Below are 24629 nucleotides of genomic sequence, written 5' to 3' on the forward strand. Positions count from 1 at the left end.
GTCTTGATTACTGTATCTTTGTAGTATAGTCTGAAGTCCAAGAGCCTGATTCCTCCAGCTCCCTTTTTCTTTCTCAAAATTGCTTTGGCTATTTGGGGTCTTTTGTGTTTCCATACAAATTGTGAAATATTTTGTTCTAGTTCTGTGAAAAATGCCAGTGGTAGTTTGATAGGAATTGAATTGAATCTGTAGATTGCTTTGGGTAGTATAGTCATTTTCACAATGTTGATTCTTCCAATCCAAGAACATGGTATGTCTCTCCATCTGTTTGTATCATCTTTAATTTTTTCATCAGTGTCTTATAGTTTTCTGCGTACAGGTCTTTCTTCTCCTTAGGTAGGCTTATTCCTAGTTATTTTATTCTTTTTCTTGCAATGGTAAATGGGAGTGTTTCCTTAATTTCTTTTTCCCATTTTTCATCATTAGTGTATAGGAATGCAAGAGATTTCTGTGCATTAATTTTGTATCCTGCTATTTTACCAAATTCATTGATTAGCTCTAGTAGTTTTCTGGTAGAGTCTTTAGCATTCTCTATGTATAGTATAATGTCATCTGCAAACAGTGACAACTTTACTTCTTCTTTTCTGATTTGGATTCCTTTTATTTCTTTTTCTTCTCTGATTGCTGTGGCTAAAACTTCCAAAACTATGTTGAATAATAGTGGTGAGAGTGGGCAACCTTTTCTTGTTCCTGATCTTAGTGGATATGATTTCAGTTTTTCACCATTGAGAATGATGTTGGCTGTGGGTTTGTCATATATGGCCTTTATTATGTTGAGGTAAGTTCTCTCTATGCCTACTTTCTGGAGAGTTTTTATCACAAATCGGTGTTGAATTTTGTTGAAAGCTTTTTCTGCATCTATAGAGATGATCATAGAGGCTGGCATGACGTTGAACTAGCCTGAGGCGCACTGTGTGTTCTCCTGGGGAAGTTGTCCCTGGATCACGGGACCCTGTCAGTGGCGGGCTGCACAGGCTCCCAAGAGGGGAGGTGTGGATAGTGACCTGTGCTTGCACACAGGCTTCTTGGTGGTGGCAGCAGCAGCCTTAGCATCTCATGCCCGTCTCTGGGGCAGCATGGCTCACGCTCATCTCTGGAGCTCCTTTAAGCGGTGCTCTGAATCCCCTCTCCTCGCACACCACGAAACAAAGAGGGAAGAAAAAGTCTCTTGCCCCTTTGGCAGTTCCAGACCTTTTCCTGGACTCCCTCCCGGCTAGCCGTTGTGCACTAACCCCGTTGTGCACTAACGCCTCAGGCTGTGTTCAGTCCTCTCCCTGGGATCTGACCGAAGCCTGAGCCTCAGTTCCCAGCCCCGCCCGCCCCGGCTGGTGAGCCGACAAGCCTCTCGGGCTGGTGAGTGCCAGTCGGCACCAATCCTCTGTGCAGGAATCTCTCCACTGTGCCCTCCGCACCCCTGTTGCTGTGCTCTCCTCCGTGGCTCCGAAGCTTCCCCCCTCTGCCACCCGCAGTCTCTGCCCGCAAAGGGGCTTCCTAGTGTGTGGAAACCTTTCCTCCTTCACAGCTCCCTCCCACTGGTGCAGGTCCCATCCCTATCCTTTTGTCTCTGTTTATTCTTTTTTCTTTTACCCTACCCAGGTACGTGGGGAGTTTCTTGCCTTTTGGGAGGTCTGAGGTCTTCTGCCAGCGTTCAGTAGGTGTTCTGTAGGGGTTGTTCCATATGTAGATGTATTTCTGATGTATTTGTGGGGAGGAAGGTGATCTCCACATCTTACTCTTCCACCATCTTGAAGCTCCTCTCCACAAAATATTTTTTAATGGGTGCATGGTATTTCATAGAATTGGTGCAACAGATTTTACATAACTAATCACTAATGGTGGGCACAAGTTATTCCTGGTTTCTTGTTATTTTAAATAACACTGCAATGAATATCCCTGTATGAACGTATTTGCCCCATTACTGATTTTTGTTCCTCAGAATAAACCCCTGGAAATAGACTTTCTTAGTCAAAAGATATGAGTACTTTTGTCCACTGGTGCTCATGATCCCATCCCCTTCCACCTCCTCTAGCTCTCTTGTGTACTGCTACCCCCCGGCCCCCACCCCTGCCCTTGGCTCCTTCCTCTCAGAAACATTCCTAAGTCTCTTCCATTCTGAAAAATAAAAATTCTCTCTTGACCCCAAATTTCTCTTCAGTTACTGCCTTTCCTTTTTCCCTTCTCATCCAAAATTCTCAAAAAACTTGTCCACATTGGCTGTCTCCATGTCTCATCCCATTCATTCCTTATCTTCCTATATTAGTCTGCATACTCACAATGTTCCACCAAAACTATTTCTGCAAAGGTTACCAATGATTAGCTAATCGCCAGACAGATTTTGATTCCTATTTTATTGGACTACTGACACCTTTGAGCCTTCCTTATTGAAATTCTCTTTTCTCATTGCTTTTCTCTTCTGTTTCTCTGACCATTTCTTCTCAACACTGTTTATGGGCCTATCTTCCTGAGTCTATCCCTAAATTTTGGCCTTCTATAAAATTTCATCCTTAACCCTCTTCTCTTCATTTTCTATCTGATCTTTCAGGAGGTAGTGTTAACTGTCATATATTTGCCGATAATGTACACTCTTAATCTCCAGTTCTCATTATTTCTAAGTTCTAGAAGGATATATTCAATTTTTTGTAGGATTTCTAGAATCTTCTTGTATCACATGTACTCCAAACCTGTCTCCCCACCAAAAAAAACCCCCACCTTGCTCTTATTACTATATTATCTATTATTTTGCCTTTGTTGATGGTGCTAACATGAAAAACAAGACCATCCTTGACAAATACTAGATCATGTCTTGTACTTTAACAAGCCACTTGCAGTTTCCAGAAACCACTATGTCACACCTTCAAACATTTGCATATACGTTCTTTCTGCCTGTAATACCTTTGTCTTCCCCCTAATTGCTTCACTAACTCTTACTCATTCTTGGCTAGGTAAAACCCATTTCAGAAAGCTCTCTTAACCCTGTTAACCCCTCTTAACCCTTAACCCAAGAGCAGGGGCCAGATTTACGATGGCTCATCTCTGTGTTCCACAGTACCCTGTGCATATTTCTATTATAGCACTTACCTCATTGTATTGAAATTATTTGTTTCCTAGAGCAAGATCATATCTTATTAAACTGTGGGTCTCCATGTTCATTGAGTGAATGAATAAATGAATTAAAAGGAGCACCAAGGAGAAACAAGGAAAAAGAAATCATGCAAGGTACTTTACATTTATTATACACAATTTCATCATTACAACTATCCAGTAAAATAGACATGATTTTCCTTTCACATATACGAAACTGCAGCTGAGAGGTGTTGAAGGGTCAATCTAAATGATTTCATATAACATCTATTTTCCAATAAATTGGTGCCTTCTTCATTTCTAAAGATAATAACCCTTACTCCTTAGGAATAGTCTTAATATCATTGTCTCAATATAGAGAGTACATATAAAGACCAAAATAGCTTTAAAAAGACAGCCCTTTAAAGAGCTAATGTTGGATTTCCCTGGTGGTGCAATGGTTAAGAATCCGCCTGCCAATGCGGGGGACATGGGTTCGAGCCCTGGTCCGGGAAGATCCCACATGCCATGGAGCAAATAAGCCCATGTGCCACGACTACTGAGCCTGCGCCCTAGAGCCTGCGAGCCACAACTACTGAGCCCGCATGCCACAATTACTGAGCCCGCATGCCACAACTACTGAAGCCCACACGCCTAGAGCCTGTGCTCCACAACAAGAGAAGCCACCACAATGAGAAGCACACGCACCGCAATGAAGAGTAGCCCCTGCTCACTGCAACTAGAGAAAGCCCGCATGCAGCAACGAAGACCCAATGCAGCCAAAAATAAATAAATAACTTTTAAAAAATAAAATAAAATAAAGAGCTAATGTTATCTGTGGGTACTCTGTCTTAGAGATTATACTTTAGTGATAAAAAGTATGAAGAGGAAGGACTAGCCACGACCTCTCAGCTACACCAATAGTCTTTATCTGCCTCTCTCAGATGGAAAACCATCTAAGCAGAGAGAATATGCCAAAGAGCCTGCAGAGTGAAACCTATTTGGGTCCCAAGAGGTCTCCCCCTCCCAGGAGGAGGGGAAAAAACAATCTTAACCTTAAAATGCTCTAAAATTCAATGTAACTCATAAGGTAAATAGCATTTCCTTCCAAACGTTTCTACTGACACATGCTAAAGAATGTGGCTTAGCAAATAACACTGAAAACCCATATCGACACTTTGGTTAAATTTCTACCTATTTTTACTTAGAACACAGGCGTCTACTTTGAGGTTAAATATAATACAATCCTTGTCTATGCCTACTATTGACACTTTTTAAAAGAGAAATCCTTGGGTTTGGGAATCCCCCTGAGTTAACATTCTTCTCCTTAAAGGCTGTGCCATTCAATGTTTTATGCTTGAGGATGATGCTTTCTTAATGTTCATAACTTACCTGCATTGGCTTTCAGGTCTTCAGGTGTGACCATGACAACAAATCGGATTGCACGTTCATTTCGAAACATCTCATAAGACCACCGGCGGATAGACCGCATGCATTTCACTGCTGCAATGCCATTGTTGGCAATGAGAACCTGGTAGAGTGGGAACATGGGAATTGGAGAGAGGTAGAATAGACAGGCAAAGACAGAGGAAAAGAGATGAAATCACTTGTGTAGATCTTCCTCTGAAAAGCCAGAGTTTCAACTAGGAATTTGTATTGTTGGTCTAGGCATTTAGGAACCAACTCCCACATGATCAAGGGATATTTTAAGATGTTAGCTAAGCAAATACTTCAATATGTGCCAGCTAAAACTTACTCCTTTCTAACTTCATTTCTTGAAGGGAAAAATCAGTTACTCAAATCTTATGAGTTTGTGAATTATTCTACCATACCTACTTTTAGGGAATAGAAGAAACAAACGTCAGGGGGAAGATGGATATAAATAAGGCTGGAGGAAGATTCAACAGTGTAGTGTCATGCACTATTCTCTGTTGTAGTGAAACAAGGCACAGAGTCCTGAACATGTATAAGAACGCCTACGCTAACCACCACCTCTCTCCAAAATGCTGAATCCAAATGCCTTGGAATTGTACAGACCACCCCAGAAAGAACGGTCACAAGAAAAAGCGTAGAAGGATCAATGATCCTGAGACTTCTCTGTTAAACAAACCTTTCACCTCCTTGCCTGTCTTGCAATCATCACCCTGAGGATAACATAGGTTGGGAGACACGTAATCTCTACTCATTGGAAGACTAACAGGAGTGCACCGCTAAAGCAACACTTTTAGGACAAAGAATATAGGTCCCCATCCTTTAATCTTTTAATCACTGCAAGCTATTTCAACCAAGTCATTCTCTCAGCTCCAATATGGTTTAGATAAAAGTGGCACAGATTAACTCACAACATTTCAAAACACCTGTAATCTCTTTAAGTATTTCATGTGGTATATTCCCTCTAAACATCTCAAATTCCTGGCGGAACCCAGTAGGTTACACTGTATCAAACTTGTTGAAGCCTTCTGTTCTGAAACTCTCTCCATTCCCTTAGCTCTAAACCCAGTGTTATGACATGTTACCTCCTCACCACCACCCCACAAGCTAATCAATTTCTCATACCCTCTCAGATCAGTGCAACTCAACCCCATAAAAACCGCAAGATCTTTCTAAAAGCGCTTTATGGGTGCTGCCTCATCTTCTTACTTAGTTATGACTAAATTGTCAGTGGTAAATATATTACAGAAAATAGTGAAATGATTTAATAGGATGCTAGGGAGGCAGAAAGGATAATTCTGCAGTCTCAGAAATTCAATTTAAATATCGGTTTTGAGCAAATCTAGACAACAAATCTAGGCATTAAATCTCATGTGCTTTTGAAAAAATAATTTAGCAGGTTATAACTTACCTTCTCAATCACTTTATTCCCACCAAAACGAGTAACAAATTCTGCTGGAGAAGCTACAGTGAAATCTCGCTGTGAGTCTATTTTCTTTCGGTCTCGACCTTGCTTTACTAGGTGCAAACCAGACATGCTGGACCTGTAAAAATAGAGAAATCATGAAAATCTACAGATAAGGTTTCTTCACATCATCTTTCTCCCCTGGAGACCTACTTTTCACTATCGGACTTATAAGAGCACTTCCAATTGCACCCTTGTGAAGACTGCATGGTAGCAGACGACATACTTTTTATAGAGAAGAGAGAAAAGAAAATGATCTTTGCTTGTGGAAATTTAAGAAAAAAAATAAGTGTTCCTGAATAATAAAAGACAATATTAAGGTTTACCAACAGATGCCATCATAAAGAGATAAGGCAAAGAACAGAATAAAATGAGATGGTATAAATAATAGACTCAGAGTGACTGTTAAAACTTAAAAAAACAACCCACAACAGTTAGCAAACCTGTTTCTGGATTATGATTCTGACACACAGATGACCTTCACCTCTGTATCTCTAACCTCCATTTTTCTTATGAGCTGTAACTCCACATTTTTAACTGCCTACTAAATGTTTTACTTGGATATTCCATAGACGTTTCAAAATCAACAACTCCAAAAACAATTTATTTACAAGGCAATTTATTTATAAACCATATTTCATTGACCTTAAGATAACACTTTTTTTTTTAGCTTTTTAAAATCTCTGAAATTGGTATGTATCTTACAACTGATGGTGTGCTTTATTTAATTGGCAGAATTTTTTTTCTCAGTGGTACATTCAATAATGGTGCCTCTAACAATCAATGGTGTTTTAGATTAGATAGTGGTGGAAACAGCACAGGCCTGCTTTAAATTCCAGATCTTCACCGAATAACTTAAACTTGCTAAGCTTCAGTTTTCTCTTTGTAAATATGTATGGTATTCACTGTTCTAGGTTTTTAGCTATTGTCTCTCAGCTCCAAGCCCACCCTTTTATGCTCTGCTCTATGACAACAGGGCTTAACACCATGCAAACTTGTTTGATTCCGCCTATAGGAAGGCAGAAGGGTTTAAGAAAAAAAAAAAGAGAGAGAGAGAGAAAGGGATTTTCTTCTTATTTTCCAGCTATTATCAGCATTGCTCCACAGGAAAACAGAGTTAATTCCAGTCTCTAGCATCTTTCAGCATTCAGGAATAGCCGTGATGTATTCCCTTAGAAGGACAAGGAGCAGTGGGTTGTGGCTCCTTGGCTGTCAGAGTACCAGCCCTGCCATGCTCACTCATCCTCTGGGCTACCCGGCCTGGGCCTATCAATCACCTGTCAGGCCAGGCCTCCTCCTCAGGGATCTGAGCACCAGCTACTCAAAGCTTACTCCCAGAGATCCAAGCACCAACCCCTCTCCAAGCACCTTGGGCCCTCTCCAAGCTTGTAGGTTCTGGGAATACTACCTCTTCCCGAGGGGTGGTAGCTGCTTCCTGCAGATATTAACCTTGGGTTACCTCAGCATGTCTTTTTTGTTCTTTTATTCTTCTAACACCCAAGTAACCAATTTTCACAATTGAATGTCTTTTGTTTATAATACCTAATGCAGTTTCTCTTTCCCTGACTGGACCTTGACTCATAGCACTGATAGACCTTCTGAAAGGGTGTTTTGAGGACTAAATGAGATAATGGATATAGTAAATAAAATCCTTTATACACTATTTAACAGACAGCTGCTTTCTTCTATTTCTATTTTTTCTTCCTTTCTCCTACACTCTAACCTTGCACTCAAGTAATTTCTCTCTTCAAAATAAAAGAGTATGATTAAAACCTTCCCACAAAGAAATACCAGGTCCAGATGGTTTTATTTTTATTTTTTTTATTTATTTACTTACTTACTTATTTACTTATTTATTTATTTTTGGCTGCGTTGGGTCTTTGTTGCTGTGTGCGGGCTTTCTCTAGTTGCGGCGAACGGGGTTTACTCTGTTGGGGTGTGCAGGCTTCTCATTGTGGTGGCTTCTCTTGTAGCCGAGCATGGGCTCTAGGCCTCTGGGCTTCAGTAGCTGTGGCTCGAAGGCTCTAGAGCGCAGGCTCAGTAGTTGTGGTGCACGGGCTTAGTTGCTCCGCGGCATGTGGGATCTTCCCAGACCAGGGCTCGAACTCGTGTCTCCTGCATTGGCAGGTGGATTCTTAATCACTGCGCCACCAGGGAAGCCCCAGATGGTTTTAAAAGACAAGTTCTACTGAACTTTCAAGAATCATAGCCTACCAAACTTCCAGACAGTAGAAAAAGAAGTAAAACTCCCCAGTTAGAGTAATACTGATACCAGTACCAGACAAAGATGTTACATGAAAGGGAAGTCCAGGGCCGCTTTACTCATTACCACAGTTGCAAAATTCCTAAAGACGATATTCTAAATAGGTGTTGGGTCAAGGATAGGCAAAATATTAGTTAAAAAGTATGTTACTCCACAACCAACCTGAGTTTGTCCCAGGTAAGCAAGGATGGTTTAATTTTAGAAAATCCATAAATGTAAAACTGTTAGATTTCCTAGCAAGTGCAATAAAATAAAAAAATTAATAAGTACATTAGAGACCTGAGGACTGCCAAGGAGGAAGTTAAATTATATTTATTTGTGAATGATGTAATTTACATAGAAAACAAAAGATTCCGCAAATTATTAGAAATAATAGGAGGCCTTAGTCAAGTGTATAGATATATGATTAATATATAAGAAGCTCCCAAATATTATATATAGATTATAAAATTAAAAACAGATCATAAAGGGCTTCCCTGGTGGCGCAGCGGTTGAGAGTCTGCCTGCCGTTGTAGGGGACACGGGTTCGTGCCCCGATCCGGGAATATCCCACATGTTGCGGAGTGGCTAGGCCCGTGAGCCATGGCCGATAAGCCTGCGTGTCCGGAGCCTGTGCTCCGCAACGGGAGAGGCCACAACAGTGAGAGGCCCGTGTACCGCAAAAAAACCCAAACCAAAACAAAACAAAAAACAGATCATAAAGTTAAAAACTAAAATATACATAGTTTTAAGACATACATATAGACACAAAAAAACTATGTAAACAGAGAAACAAAATAATGTGATGAACATGTGATTAAGGGAAATGACTACCTGGGTGGGTAAAGCAGGGAGAAGGTTTATGGAGGAGAGACCATACGGTTAGAAAGATGCAGGTGATGGCCAAGGATCAACCTTTAAGTGGTGGGTTTTCAAATTCCTTTTTACACTATTTTTAAAATTACTAAATAAGTAACCAAATAAATAAATAATAGTGGGTTACACATGGACGAATGAGTGTGTCTTGAACCAAAAATTATGGTTATATAATTCTATACACTGAGATTAAACACACACACACACACACACACACACACACACATACTCCCCAGAGATCAACTTTCAGTTTCTTAGGGAGAGAGAGACAGAGAAGATATAAACCTAGGATAAATAAGGAGATGCCTGAGTATAAGACAAAAAGGGAAGCAAAATCTTTATCGATAAAATTAAGGTGGGGAAGGGATTGTTCATACGTTTTAATCAATAGTTTAGAGATAACAAAGGAATGCCCTGAGGGTCACTTGTAATCAAAGAGGGGAGAAAAACAGAAATATACCTTACTTTTAATGATGGGATGAGGACTTCCCTGGTGGTACAGTGGTTAAGAATCCGCCTGCCAATGCAGGGGACACAGGTTCGATCCCTGGTCTGGGAAGATCCCACATGCTGCGGAGCAACTAAGCCTATGTGCCACAACTACTGAGCCTGTGCTCTAGAGCCTGTGAGCCACAACTACTGAGCCTGCGTGCCACAACTACTGAAGCTCGCACGCCTAGAGCTCGTGCTCCACAACGAGAGAATCCACCACAATGAGAAGCCCGCGCACCGCAACAAAGAGTAGCCCCCTCTCACTGCAACTAGAGAAAGCCTGCGTGCAACAACAAAGACCCAATGCAGCCAAAAATAAATTTATTTTTAAAAAGATTAAAAAAAAAATAGATGGGATCCTTCATATAGCCATGTTCAGAAGCTAGGCACCATGCTAAAAACAAGAGGATCAAGTGGAAAGATAGAAAAGATCTCAAAATCTTTACCTCTCACCTAGCTGTTCTCAGGAAGCTACCAGAGAATGTTGTCTTCCCAAAAGATGAAATAAACCAAGATAAAGGAAGACAAGGAATGCAAGAAATAGAGGATCCAACACAGAAGAGAAGGGAATTCTCTAGATGATTGTTCAAATTGGAGGACAGACTGCTCCAGGAGGGATGTCTCCTTGAAAAAAATGGACAGATCACCTATTGTATTTAACCACAGAAAAACAAAATAAAACTGTGTATGTGTGTGTAATTAATATATATATGTGTATGTGTATTCTGTTTGTATATATGTTTGTTTTACATATATAAAATAATAAACCAAAGTTATATATATATTTATTATATTTATACATATATAAATCATTTTATTGTATATATATTAAAATATACAAAATATATAAGTATATATCATATATAAAACGATATATAATATGTATATGTAAAATATACCAGTTGTTTTTTACTTATTTGACTCTCAGTGGAAGATTTGCTTGGTTTACCCCCCAAAGGATGGAAGAGGTCAAGTAAAAAGGAAAAGGAAAGGATGACTGTTTTAAAGACACATTTTGCCAAATCAGTGTTTTTCATTTGTTTCTATATTTTCCAGGGTCTATTTAATTTTCAGGTAATTTTTATCAAAATAAAAACTCCAGTTTGCAAATACAAGCAAGCGACCTTTAATGACTGCCATCCAGCAAATCATTCAGGTCTTTTATGTCGACCCTCTGCTGGAGAGGCACAGACCTGCAAGAGTTCTGAAGAAGGCCTGACTCATTGCCTCTTCAGCGTGAGTTCTAACAGCAGGAAGAAGAAAGATTCGGGATAGGAGAGCTTGGCACTCTCAACACCTCCAGTCTGGCTGCCTACTGTCACACGCCGGGACAATGACAGCAGCCACCTTTCCTGGTCCAAGAGACAGAGTCTAAAAAAGTTTTCTGCAAAACTACCTTCAACAGGATGCTACCTACCACACAGAATTGATATTTTCCTTCAAAATAGATGAAGAGACTTCACTCTTGAAAAACCAGCCAAGAACAGTGAGCAATTTTGGCACAGACTAAGTGAGATTCCTTAACGAAAGACCAGCACACAGCAAGGTCTGTGCACGGGTGCTTGTTTTCAACGCAGCTACAATGTCACACATGGTCTCGGGTATCTTTGGTTCAAATTCTGAGTGTAAAATAAAGGTTTAGAAATCCAGGAGCAAATATGAGCGTTTTAATTCATTTCCTTAAAAAAAAAAAAAAAAAAAGTTTCCTACAGACACAAGAAAATCATCAAATCAGATTGCCCATAAATTCCAGGGCTTAGCTGTCAATGTCTTATTGTTTTTTAAAGGTATATATTGCCCAGATACGGCACTCTAAAACTTACCTTCGAAGCATGTAATATCTCATCTCCTTATTTTCCTCCGCAGAACCCTCCATATCAAGATGGCAAAGGAATGGAGGCTTTTTCTTCAGATGTCGGCCTTGTAAACACAAGCCGGAGTTTGTCCTCCTGCTGCAGGTGCTTAAAACCCAGGAGGACAAGACATACTGTGCCTACTTCTTGGCCCTGCTTCAGTCAGAGTAGAGTATTCCTGATGGCCTCAAGCTACAGTCTTTTTGTGTACTTTGTCCCCAATTTCCATACTTCCCCTCCTGTTTGCATTTTCTCCCTACACTGGGCCCACACACAGAATTAGTTGATTTCCCAAGGGGACCGAGAGGAAAGGGGGAGAAATATAAAAGCTTGTATAACTAGAAAGTAGATCTCAGCAGCTCTGCCTTAGCCGCAGCAAACGTGTTTCAACAACGGTCACTTTCTTCTGACAGTCACCAGAGAAAAGCTCCACGGCCCCTCCAGGCTGCCAGGAGCACATGACAGGGAGGGCCCAGGGCAAAAAGAAGACAAAGTTTACAAGGACAACTATGCCAAGAAAGTAATGGGGTCAGGAAATCCAGAGGGAGGAGGACAGCACAGCCTAAGTAGGTAATTTCTGAGATCCAATCAAAACAAATAATACTGATTTTCAGACTCCAAGAGTGGGGAGAGCAGGTCAGGAGAGAAAGAAAGCCAGTCAAAAGGACGAAACATGCCACTACTGAGGAACTCTGAATAATGTGGGAGTCACAACTCTAATTCTCAGGCCAGAGTAGTGGTGTCCACACACACACACACACACACACACACACACACACACCTTTTTAAAAAACAACAAAATCTAAGATTTTATTCACTAAAATTTGAGAATAAGACTGGAGCTGGTACAAATGGGATAAGGAGAAGATGTGGATAAAATCCCTGAAAGGAAAAGGGGCCCAGAAAAATATTTTAGACACAGAGGTCTAATCCAGTTTAAGCAGGGAAGAAAAACCCTGCCTAAAAAACTACTGGGACACATCTATTGCTATGCAAGCAAATTTGCCACAGATGGACAAATCACTTAAATAAATAAATGGTGGCTGAATGTTATACAGTAATATAGTCCTGTTTTAGCTTTTAATTAAGTAGATATTGCTCAGGATATTGCTCCCTTGTAATGGCAGAAAAGACTGCAACAGCTAGAATCTACAGAATCACAATTTCCTGAGATAAGACATTAGGAATGGTATAATCCACCAGAGTCATATCTAACCTGATTCATGCACCACAGAAAAATTCTTTCTCACCAAAATGTTGAATACAAATGGTTAATTCTTATCTAATGCCAACTATGCTGAGAACCTATTAACCTTCCAGGGAAACCCTCCAAAACAGAAGTACACAAATGACCTGGAACACAGATGAAAGATGAAAAATCAAATAGAAGATAAATGATTAAGACAAACCTTGATCTTAGGACATTCAGGTGACCCAAGGTGAAAAGACTCAATCAGGACACTCGCTCAATATGACCATTAGGCATAATAAAAAATGGAACTCCTGGATTGGTTTCTGGCCTGTACCACTCTGCATCATTCCTTCCATACTATGCTAACGTCTGATAAAGTCAGTCAAGTTTGCTTCCTCCTTTAAAGAAGCTGATGCAGAGGAGTCCTCCTATCTTTATGTCTCTTCAGGATAACATGTCTCAAAAAACAGAGCACTGAAGGCTTTGTTCAGAACAATTACAGTGACCACAGATGTAAAAGCAGCTCAATTTTACACACATCTAACTGCCAGATGTAGGCAGTTCCCAAAAGAGAATCACTCTCTGCCTTTGTTATGTAAGTTCAACATTCAAAAAGCAAAGCATTGCGTATAGAATAAAGCAGGCTATTTTGCACTTGATTATATCAGAAAATATACCAGAGTCACTCTCAGTAATCAAGTTTGTGCTTCCTTTTCACCAAAGGGATCTTTCTAAAACAACCAAACACTAACACAGCACACCCAGATCCAAAACAAAGCTAGTGTTTCTAATCTTTTATGGATGCTGCTCCCAATCCTCCTGTAATATTAGAACAAAAGAAAGAAAAAGCCACATTCATTCCTCCAAATTCAAAGCATCCTCATTTTAATCTAACATGAAAAGAGAGTGTCCAAAGTAGACACGTACCTGGCACAAAATCCAACTAGAAGCCCACACTGATCCCAACATTGTAACATGCCAAGCACCAAGGATGACGTAGCAGTTTATCCTGCAGACTGTGATGCATTAGCTAGCCTGACTGCACGGCAGTCTGAGTTACACTGCAGCACGCACTGTGAGAGACTGTTTTACACTGGGGCTTTTCCAAGCAAAGAAATCTTGAATCAAGGATGTACCTCTTTTGAAAATCAACTGACCATATATATAAATAGATTTAGCTGTGGACTCCTAATTGTGATTCACTGATCTATATGCCTATCCCTGTAACAATGCCACACAGCCTTGATAACTGTGGCTTTACAGTCAGTTTTTGAAATCAGGTAGTGTAAGTCTTCCAACTTTGCTTTCCTTTTCCGTAATTGTTTTGTCTATTCTAGGTCCTTTGGGTTTCCATGTAAATTTTAGGATGAGTTTGGCAAATTCTAGAAAGAAAAAACAAATCCTCCTAGGATTTTGACATGGACTGTGAATTTAAAGATCAATTTAGGGAAAATCACCATTTTGACAATATTGAGTTTTCCAATTCCCAAACATGGACTGTCTCTCCATTTATAGGCATACCTCATAGATATTGCAGGTTTGGTTCCACAATTCACCACCACAATAAAGTGAATATTGCAATAAAGCAAGTCACATGAATTTTTTGGTTTCCCAATGCATGGAAAAGTTAGGTTTACTCTATACTATAGTCTACTAAGTGTTCAATAATAGCATTATGTCTACCAGAAAATGTACATAACTTAATTTTAAAAGATTTTATTGCTAAAAATGCTAACCATCATCTGACAATGCAGGGTTGCCACAAACCTTCAATATGTAAAATGCAATTATCTGTGAAGTGCAATAAAGCGAGTGCAATAAAACAAGGTATGCCTGTATTTAGACTTTAAGTTTCTTCAATTTCTCTCAGCAATGTAATATAATTTATTTTTATTTTTTGGCTGCGTTGGGTCTTAGTAGCAGTGCACAGCCTTTTTGCTTCATTGCAGTGTGCAGGCTTCTCTCTAGCTGTGGCACGTGGGCTCTGTAGTTGCAGCGCCCAGGCTTAGTTGCCCCGTGGCATGTGGGATCTCAGTTCCCCGACCAGGGATCGAACCAGCATCTGCTGCATTACAAGACAGATTCTTAACCACTGGACCACCAGGGAAGTCCCAGTAATATAATTTCTAATGTACAAGTCTTATACTTTTTTTTGTTGAATTTATTCCTAAGCATTTTATTATTTTCATTGCCATAGTGAATAAAATTATTTTAATTTAATTTTTTGCTTGTTCATTGCTAGCTAGTATGCAGAAATACAACTAATTTTTGTATATGGATCCTATAGCCTGTGACCTTGCTAATCTCATTTTAAAATCCTTAACAACTTTATTGAGATATAATTCACATACCATATATTTCAGCCATTTAAAGTATATAATTCAATGGTTTTTATTATATTCACATGGCTGTGAACCATCATCACAATCAATTTTAGAACATTTTCATTACCCCCAAAAGAAACCCTGTACTCAGTAGCAGACACTCCCTATTTCCCCCAAACCCCTCCCCAGTCCTAGGCAATGACTAATCTACTTTCTGTCTTTATAGATTTGCCTATTCTAGATATTTCATATAAATGGAATGATATCATATGTGGCTTCTTTCACTTAGCATAATGTTTTCAATGTTGTAGCATGTATCCATACTTCATTTCTCTTTATGGCCAAATAATTTTCCACTGTATGGCCATACCACATTTTGTTTATCCATTTATCAGTTGATGGATACTGGGTTATTTCCACTTTATAGTTATTATGAATAATGTTGCTATGGACACTCATGTACAAGTTTTTATGCGAACATATGCTTTCATTTCTTATGGGTATGTAACTAGGAATGGAATTGTTGGAACATATGGTAAATATTTAGTTTTATAAGAAATTTCCAAATTATTTTCCAGACTGGCTGTATCATTTACATTCCCACCAACTATGTACAAGTTTTCCAATTACTCCACATTCTTGCAAACATTTGGTGTTGTCACTAGTTTTTATTTTAGGCACTCTGACAGTTGTATAGTAATACTTACTGTCTTAATTTGCACTTCCCTAATAGCTAGTGATTTTAAACATCTCTTCACATCTTTATTTGCCATCTGTATATCCTCTTTGGTGACATTTGCTTCTTTTAAATTTCTCTCTCCTTACTGAGAATATTATTTATTGATTCATTGTTGTCATACTTTTAAAAAATTCTTTAAACATGCTTTCTTTTCATTCTTTGAATACATTTATGATACCTGATTTGAAGACTTTGTCTGCTAATCCAGCATCTAGACACTCAGAGACAGTCTATATTGACTTTTTTCCTAAATATGGGCTAACTTTCTTTTCACGTCTCATGATTTTTTTTGTTGAAAACTTAACATATTAAACAATTTATTGTATCAACTCTGGATTCTGATTTCTTTTACCCATGAAGATTGTTGTTGTTACTAATGCTTGCTTGTTTGTTTTTCTTTCTTGGCTTAATAATTTGCCTGGGCTAAATCCGTGAAATCTCTCTCCCCCAAAGTGTACAATCACGGATGCCTGAGCTCAATTTCTTCTTATCACGTGCTTTTATGTTTCAACCTCCTTCCTAAGGTGTTACCTCTATGTCTGCAAAACTTAAATGTCAGCCAGTGATTAGGCAGGGGTTATACCCAAACACCTGAGGCCAGTAAGGCTTTTGTACTCCGTTTATGTGTCTGTGTGTAAGGCAGAGTACCACATTCAAAGGTCAGGACATTTTCAAGTATGTCCTGGCTTTAACTTTCTGCTGAGCCCTGTCATGTCCACTCTGTGCACGCACGCAGGCTCAACCAGCAATATGCTCACCCCAACCACAAACACACCTCAGGCTAGTAGAGTGGTTGGCCCACCTCTCTCATCCCCTGCCAGATGGTCACTTCTACTGACAATGCCACTGGGGAGCATGGGCATCATCCACTACCCAAAAGGAGTATGCTCCCTTCAACTGCAGCATCAAAAACTCCAGCCCTTATGGCACACCCACAGTGGCAAAACCTCCATGCCAACCAAGCTGAGGGAAGGGAATGGGAAAAGCCCTGACAAGAACACCACAGACTCCTACTGTTCTTATTGAATTTCAGCAGTTTTTCAAATATAAACTTCTCTCAGACTGTTGTATGCCTTATAGTTGATTTTAAGGCTGAAATGGTTTTGTCAAGCTTCGTAGTTGCTTTTTGGGATTAAGGATTTGTTCATCTCCTCACTAAGTTATAGCTGGAAGTCCTGCCTGTTTTATCTACTTTTTGAGATGTAATTTCATACAATAAAGTGCAAAGTCTTAATTATACACTCAATTAATTTTACATATGTACATATGCACATAATCAACCACTCCATTAAGATACCGATTATTTCCACAGTCTCAGAAGGCTCCAGTGTGCTTCCTTTCCAGTCAATGTCTTCCCCAATGTAAACACTATTCTGAACTCTATCACCATCAATCAGTTTTGCCTGTTTTTGAACTTCATATGTATAGTGCCGTACTGTATGTATTTGATCAATATTATGTCCATGAAATTCATCCATGTTGTGGCATAGCAGTAGTTTGTTCATTTTCATTGCATGTCGCATTCCATTGTGTGACTACTGCATGATTTATTTATTCTATTGGTGGACATTCTGTTTTTTTATGAATTTTGACTATACTTGAACTTGGTTTTTGGTGGACAAATGCACTCATTTCTTTTGGGTAAATAGCAAGGAAAGGACTTGCTTGTTGACAGAGTATATGTATGTTTACGGCTGTAAAAGATACTGCCCAAATACTTTTCTAAAGTGGTTGTGCCTACGTTTATTCCCATTAGCTATGTATGGGACTTCCATGTGTCGTACACCCTTGCTAACACTTGACATTGTCAGTCTTTTAATTTTGGCCTTTTTGGTTGGGATGGCAATTAATTCACAGTGAGTTTTAATCTGCAAATCCCTGATGATCAATGATATTAAACAGCTTATTTTCATAAGCTTATTTGCCATCCAGGCATCTTCTTTTGTGAAGTTCAAGTCTTTTCCTTATATTTCTATTGGGTTGAATGTCTTCATAAGACATTGAAATATCTTTTTCTCATTGATTTACAGGATTCAGGATTCTGACAGTGAGATTAATTAATATTCCTCTTTCAGCAACTGAGAACAATTAGGCAAAAAACATCAAGGATACAGAAAAACAACACAACTGAAAAACTCAACTTAACTGACATGTATAGAATTTTATAACCAACAAATACAAAATACACATCCTTTGCAAGTGTTTATAAAACGTTACCAGAGAATTCCCTGGCAGTCCAGTGGTTAGGACTCAGCGTTTTCACTGCTGAGGGCTCAGGTTCGATCCCTGGTCAGGGAACTAAGATCCTGCAAGCCACACGGCGCAGCCAAAAAAAAAATCCAAAAAACGAAAACAAACCAAACCAAACAAAAAAAGTTACCAAAGTAGACCATATGCTAAGCCATAAAGTATAAACAAATTTCAAAAATTTGAAATTACATAGAGTATATCCTCTGAATACAATGGATTAAACTAAAAATCAATGACAAAGATAAGAATATGAGTACAGATACACGTAAGCTTGAAATTAAATGTTGGGAGGAAGAATTTCTGGTCTGATAGTTTCTATTTTCTCCATGAAATATGAGGCAAAGTTATGAACTGAAAGTGTGTCTAGAGGAGGCAGGGACTAGCAGAAAGGGAGACTGCTGGTTTAAGGACAATGGAAAAGAATGAAACTGTTGTTGTGGGAAAAAATGGAAGGCCAAATTTCCAGAAGAGAACTACAAAATAGGAGAAAGAACAAGAAGAATTTCACAGCACAGCCAGCATTTGAGAAGGACCTTAAAACGTGAGGACCCCAAAGTATGAAAGGAATTTCAACAGTCAGGAGAAGGGCATTCCAATAAGAAAACCTGAGAGAGCTTGGGGGAGGAGACAAAAGAGGGGTGGGGGGAGTAGTGGGAGGGGGAGAGGGAGGAGAGGGGTGGGAGAGGCAGCAAGTGAGCAGATCCTATAATGCCCTTAAGTAATTATTGTACTTTCTTCCTTGCCATCAACTTCTTAAGAGGTGAACTGTTGAAATTCCTGTTCTTTCACCATTTGTTCACTACTTTATCTCTTGCCATCTACTTAAAGCTGTTCACCTCAGGCTTCTCCTACCCCCAACTCCAGTGCTTTTTCTTCATCTTTCATCTCTATTCACCACTTCATGTCACATCTTCTACCTTTAAATAATCTTTCCTCTGGTTTTCTTGGTTCTCCTTCTACCTCACCGATCATTTCCTGTCTCCTTTTTCCCCCTCCTTCCATCTGAAGGTAGACATTTCCTTAAGATACATTTCCCTCCTACCTATATACTCTTCCTCACAGTGATCAAATCTACTTGCACAACTTTAATTTCAATGCAACAAACATTTATTAAGCATATACTATATGCCAGGCATTGCTCTAAACTCTGAAAAAGTGATTCTCAGCTCAGGTTTCAGATCAGACTCACCTGGAGAGTAGCAGAATAACCAGAGACTGTAATTTAATCAGTCTGAGACAGGGCTCAGGAATGAAGCTCTGCAGATGATTCTGTTGTACAGCCAAACCTAAATACTGTTTTCCATCTTTTTTTTTTTTGTGGTGCATGGGCTTCTCTTGTTGCGGAGCATGGGCTCCAGGTGCATGGGCTTCAGTAGTTGTGGCACACGGGCTTAGTTGCTCCATGGCATGTGGGATCTTCCCAGACCAGGGCTCGAACCTATGTCCCCTGCATTGGCAGGTGGATTCTTAACCACTGAGCCACCAGGGAAGTCCCCATGTTTTCCATCTTGTATATGTCTTAGTGACTGAAACCACCCACCCTGGCCAGGCAAGATAGTAGCCACTTGCAACAGGAGGTCCTGGTAAGGAACGCAGAACTAACAAGCTACCAGCAACTGGAAGAATTTGGGAAAGGTCAAAAGGAGAGAGGAGACGCCAGTCCGTATGTCCTACCAACCTCCCAGAATACTTCCCGCTGGAATCCATCTTGGCTGAGTGATGCCCACACCACCAGGAAGGACCCTGAGTCAGAGTGATTGGCCAGAGACCACTGGAAACTAACCCAATTACCATAAAACCCGAGACTGCGAGCCACGTGGCAGAGCAGATCTCCTGGGTTCCCTTACCCTACTGTTCTCCACCTGGGCACCCCTTCCCAAGAAAGTCTCTTGCTTTGTCAGCACATGTGTCTCCTCGGACAATTCACTTCCGAGTGTTAAACAAGAGCCCACTCTCGGGCCCTGGCAGGGGTCCTTCTTCCTGCAACATTAGTATGACATACAAGATCCTTAACCATCTGACCTTTATCTCACCAGCCTCTTCTTCCACTGCTCTAACTACCCTGTCCCCCTTATATTCCAGTGATACTCCATGTCTTACAACTGCCTGAATATGGTGGATGTTTCCAGTCTGGCACCTTTACACATGTTGTCAAGCTCACCATCTCTACCCTTCCTACTACACACACACCTATCTCTGTTAGCTTGTCTTGTCTGTTTTCTGTTCATCCTTCAAAACCCAGTTCAAACATCTCTGAGACATTAGTGGGCCCCTTACAGATCTCATTAAGCCCATCATAATGACTACAAGCTGTTGTGAGTATTAGAAATAACATTAGCGGACTTCCCTGGTGGTGCAGTGGTTAAGAATCCACCTGCCAACGCAGGGGAACGGGTTCAAGCCCCGGTCCAGGAAGATCCCACATGCTGCAGAGCAACTAAGCCTGTGCTGCACAACTACTGAGCTTGTGCTCTAGAGCCCGCGAGCCACAACTACTGAAGCCGCGTGCCTACAGACCGTGCTCTGCAACAAGAGAAGCCACCACAATAAGAAGCCTACACACCGCAACGAAGAGTAGCCCCCGCTCACCGCAGCTAGAGAAAGCCCTCATGCAGCAACGAATACCCAACACAGCCAAAAATAAATAAATAATTTAAAAAAAGAAAGAAAGAAAGAACATGAGGACCCTGGCAGAGTGTTTGGCTAGACACTAAAATATCCTATGGATAATGGGGACCCACTGAATAGTGCTGTGAGATGATCAGTTTACCTTAGAGAGATGACAATGGCCACGTGGCGCTTATACTGTAAGGGGAAAGAGACTGGAGAAGCGCTAAAATACTATTGCCATAATCCGAATAAGAAATAAGAGCAAGAGCAATGGCAGTAACAATGGAAAGAAGGGGACGAATTCAAGAATTATTGGGGGATAGGATCAACAAGAATATGTAGGGCTTCCCCGGTGGGGCAGAGGTTAAAAATCCCGCAGGGACACGGGTTTGAGCCCTGGTCCAGGAAGATCCTACATGCCGCGGAGCAACTAAGCCCGAGCACCACAACTACTGAGCCTGTGCTCTAGAGCCCGCGAGCCACAACTACTGAGCCCACACGCCACAACCACTGAAGCCTGAGTGCCTAGAGCCTGTGCTCCGCAACAAGAGAAGCCACTGCAAATGAGAAGCCCATGGACCGCAACGAAGAGGAGCCCCTGCTCACCGCAACTAGAGAAAGCCCGTGCACAGCAACAAAGACCCAACGCAGCCAAGAATGAATGAATAAATAAATAAATAAAAACAAAAAACAACCCTATTCAAGCACCTAAGAGGGAAGGATCAGAAAAGAGAATTGGGAGATTATGTTCGTAAAACATAAGTAGTTTCAACAGTTTTCTAAGAGTAGCTTAGAAGTAGCTTAGAGTTTTCTAAGAGTAGCTACAAGAAATGGTAAATGCAGAAACCCAACTGCACTAGATTAAGAAGTGAATGGGACTACCAGTTGAAAGTGTGAGCATTTGTTTATTACTGTTCCCTATCAAAATCACAAAAATGACAATAAAATAGTAAAAGAGGTATAAAGATATAAGGACAAAGAGAATGGAAGAGGAGACCCCCCCAACAGATTATAGATGTCAAAAAATTTTTTGGAAAATAGAAAGTAGATCGTCAAGGAGTAATCAACTGCCTCAGAAACCAAAGAGCCCATAGTAGGGAACGCCACTTAGAAACAAGCATAACCCTACTTTAGCACTCTGAAGAAGTCACGTTTATGAAAGATTTTTAAGGACATGAGAAAATATTGTTATGTGGGGAAAAAAAGCAGGAAACAGAGCTGTGTATTCATTACAACATCACCTATGTATATACTTTTTAATGAAATTTATCCTTAAGGGGTAAAAAACACTGAAAGGAAACATATCAAATATTAACAGCAGTTATCGCTGGATGGTCATATCTTGGATTGTTTTTTATTTCTTTCTTTATACTTTTTGGATTTCCAAATTTTCTCTAATAAGCATACATCTCATAATTAAAAAAAATTAAGTAGTAAAAGCAAACTTCACTTTTAAATTCATATTAACAGGAAAAACAGAGGGGGAAAATGTATGCATTACACTGGAAGTACTAAAAGGAATAAACACTTTCAAGCAACTGTCCTGAACATTAGAACATTTGTAATTTCATGCCTCCAATTAGCTACGTTTGTAGAATAAACTCTGGAGACTATAATACACACACAGACAGAGACGGCTCCTGTTTCCTCAATGGAAAGAAGGAATGAGTGGGAGATAGAGACAGGAAACTATTGCCCTCAGCAAAAAAGTACCACTTTGCAGATCTCATAATGACCTTCTCTGTCTACTCCACTTCTGAGGTACCATGGCAACTGGGAACCTCAGAATATCAAGATAGAAGTATTGAGAGTAAAGAGTTCGGAGAGCTGCTGGGGGGAAGTGGGGGAAGCTCAGGGAAGCTAAATGGGAAATCCTAAGAAAGCCAAACATAAGAACACTCTCACAGGCCCATCTGCAAGCAAAGCCATAATATAAACTCAAAACTAGAGCCAGTTTCCTTATTCCCCATGTTACAGCTTGAGAGAGAAGAGCCAAAAGATAGGAAGGGGAAATGAAGTTTCCTGCCCTCTCAATAATGGTTATTCTCAACATATAAACTATAACGTTGACAGTAAATGTTTGCTGTAATCAAAAGCCTTTCGCCTTTCAGGGCTTCCCTGGTGGCGCAGTGGTTGAGAGTCTGCCTGCCGATGCAAGGGACACGGGTTCGTGCCCCGGTCCGGGAAGATCCCACATGCCGTGGAGCGGCTGGGCCCGTGAGCCATGGCCGCTGAGCCTGCGCGTCCGGAGCCTGTGCTCCGCAATGGGAGAGGACACAACAGTGAGAGGCCCGCGTACCTCAAAAAAAAAAAAGTTATAAAAAAAAAAAAAAAAAAGCCTTTCAGGTCTAAATTCCCAAAAGCCCTAATATGAAAATTTACCTCACAAATGGACTCCTCCATAATAAATAATACACTATACCAGTATGGCACATTTTACTTTTCCAAGGGCTTTTGCAGCTATTTACTTTCACCTCCATCACTAGATTTAAATGAAATCACTTCAGACTCAGGAGTTTAAAAGTGAGAGACTAAAAAATAAAGAGAATCCTTGTTTCTTTCCAGGTCAAACACAAATATATACAGCTTAAACTAGAAAGCTCTTGTCCTTCATAGCTTTTGGTCAAATCATACAATATTTTATAATGGTCACTTTCATTATGATTGTAAAATCCAAGAAAATATCATCATTAGTGCAACACCAAATTGTTGTGCTACACATGCTATAACAATAAAAAGTGTGGAATGGTAAATTATCCTTTATTTTTCCTTCCATTTATCTCTATACCACCAAACTATCACTAGTAGCCGTATACTTTCATGATTTGCTACCTTCCTTTTCAACGAGCCACTGTCACCAAAAAAAAAGAGGGTAACGATAGATTAAGAAATTTAAGGGATATAATATACAACGTATGGTCCTGGATTTGATACCAGATTGGATGAAACAGGATTTTAGAGTCAACTGGAGAAACTTGAATATGGTATACATACTAGATGAGATGAAAATTTATTGAAATATAAAAGTGGAAATTTTTGACAAAAAAGAGACTGTAAAACAATGTATACAGGATGATCTCATCTCAGTAGCAAGAAATGCATATGCACCTATGCACAGAAAAGGATCCAGAAGACTATACAATAGGGTATTAGCAGGAGTTATCTCTGGGTGGTGGATATACAAGGCTTTATGTTTGCTTTCTAGTATTTTGTTTTTAATTTTCCTTACTGCTTCTTTAATAAAGCATTATGTAAAAATATATTTTCAGGGACTTCCCTGGCAGTCCAGTGGTTAAGACTTTGCCTTCCAATGCAGGGGGTACAGGTTCAAACCCTGGTCCAGGAGCTAAGAGCCCAAATGCCTCACGGCCAAAAAACCAAAACATAAAACAGAAGCAATACTGTAACAAATTCAATAAAAACTTTAAAAAAAAAAAGGTCCACATCAAAAAAAATAAAATTCTAAAAAACTATATATATATTTATTTTCTAACTTCTGTCCCTTTTAAATAAGGCTGACGTTTAATTAGAGAAAAATTGCTCAAAGAGGACACAACCTATCTATTACACCCAGCGTTCTTGTTTTAGTGTGGCTGACAGTATGTACTCTGACTGGGTAATTCCCTATCCATAAATTCCCCATCCATAAATTATGGGTAATAAGAGTATATTACTTACCTTGTGGGTTTGCTGCAGTGGAGATTAAGTGTGACACTCCACATAAAGCACATCAGAGAGTTTGGCATATAGTAAAGCACTTGATAATGTTACCAATCATTACTATTATTTTTCTAATTAGTCACTGAGAAAACAGGACTGCTAATTCATACAGACAATGTGAAAAATAGGATAGGATGTAGCAGGAATAAGTCAGCTCTCTCTCTTACTATTCTTGTTCGCTATAACTTCCCTCTTGACCCAGTCAATGGGAATGGAAGCTGAGAGCCACTCCCAGATTCTCTCAGATTCTAACTAAGGTTAGAATCACCTTATTTCTTATGGATGAAGCTCGGTACAGCTCTCTATGAAAATTTTTCTTTTTTCTTTTTTTTTTTGCGGTACGCGGGCCTCTCACTGTTGTGGCCTCTCCCGTTG

The 24629-nt window shown here is 39.9% G+C and overlaps 1 protein-coding gene across 20 annotated transcripts in view; it reads right to left on the reverse strand.

Annotated features, from left to right (window-relative positions):
- Window positions 1–24629, reverse strand: part of ACACA (acetyl-CoA carboxylase alpha) — a 274775-nt gene that overhangs the window by 179512 nt on the left and 70634 nt on the right. For 18 of the 20 annotated variants that reach the window (XM_089900994.1, XM_089900995.1, XM_089901007.1 and 15 more), the window contains 2 exons: window positions 5903–6035; window positions 4453–4591 (listed from right to left, as the gene is read on the reverse strand). In XM_089900994.1, coding sequence (XP_089757120.1) covers window positions 4453–4591; window positions 5903–6035 — 272 coding nt within the window. Of the gene's footprint in view, window positions 1–4452; window positions 4592–5902; window positions 6036–7797; window positions 9331–11389; window positions 19787–24629 lie in introns of those variants that run through there. The other 2 variants (XM_089901010.1, XM_089901013.1) reach the window with 2 other exon arrangements.

Source organism: Delphinapterus leucas, chromosome 19, assembly GCF_059928025.1.
Source record: "Delphinapterus leucas isolate spDelLeu-1000000601 "Yukka" chromosome 19, BTC_Dleu_Yukka2, whole genome shotgun sequence".
NCBI classification, from domain to species: domain Eukaryota; kingdom Metazoa; phylum Chordata; class Mammalia; order Artiodactyla; family Monodontidae; genus Delphinapterus; species Delphinapterus leucas.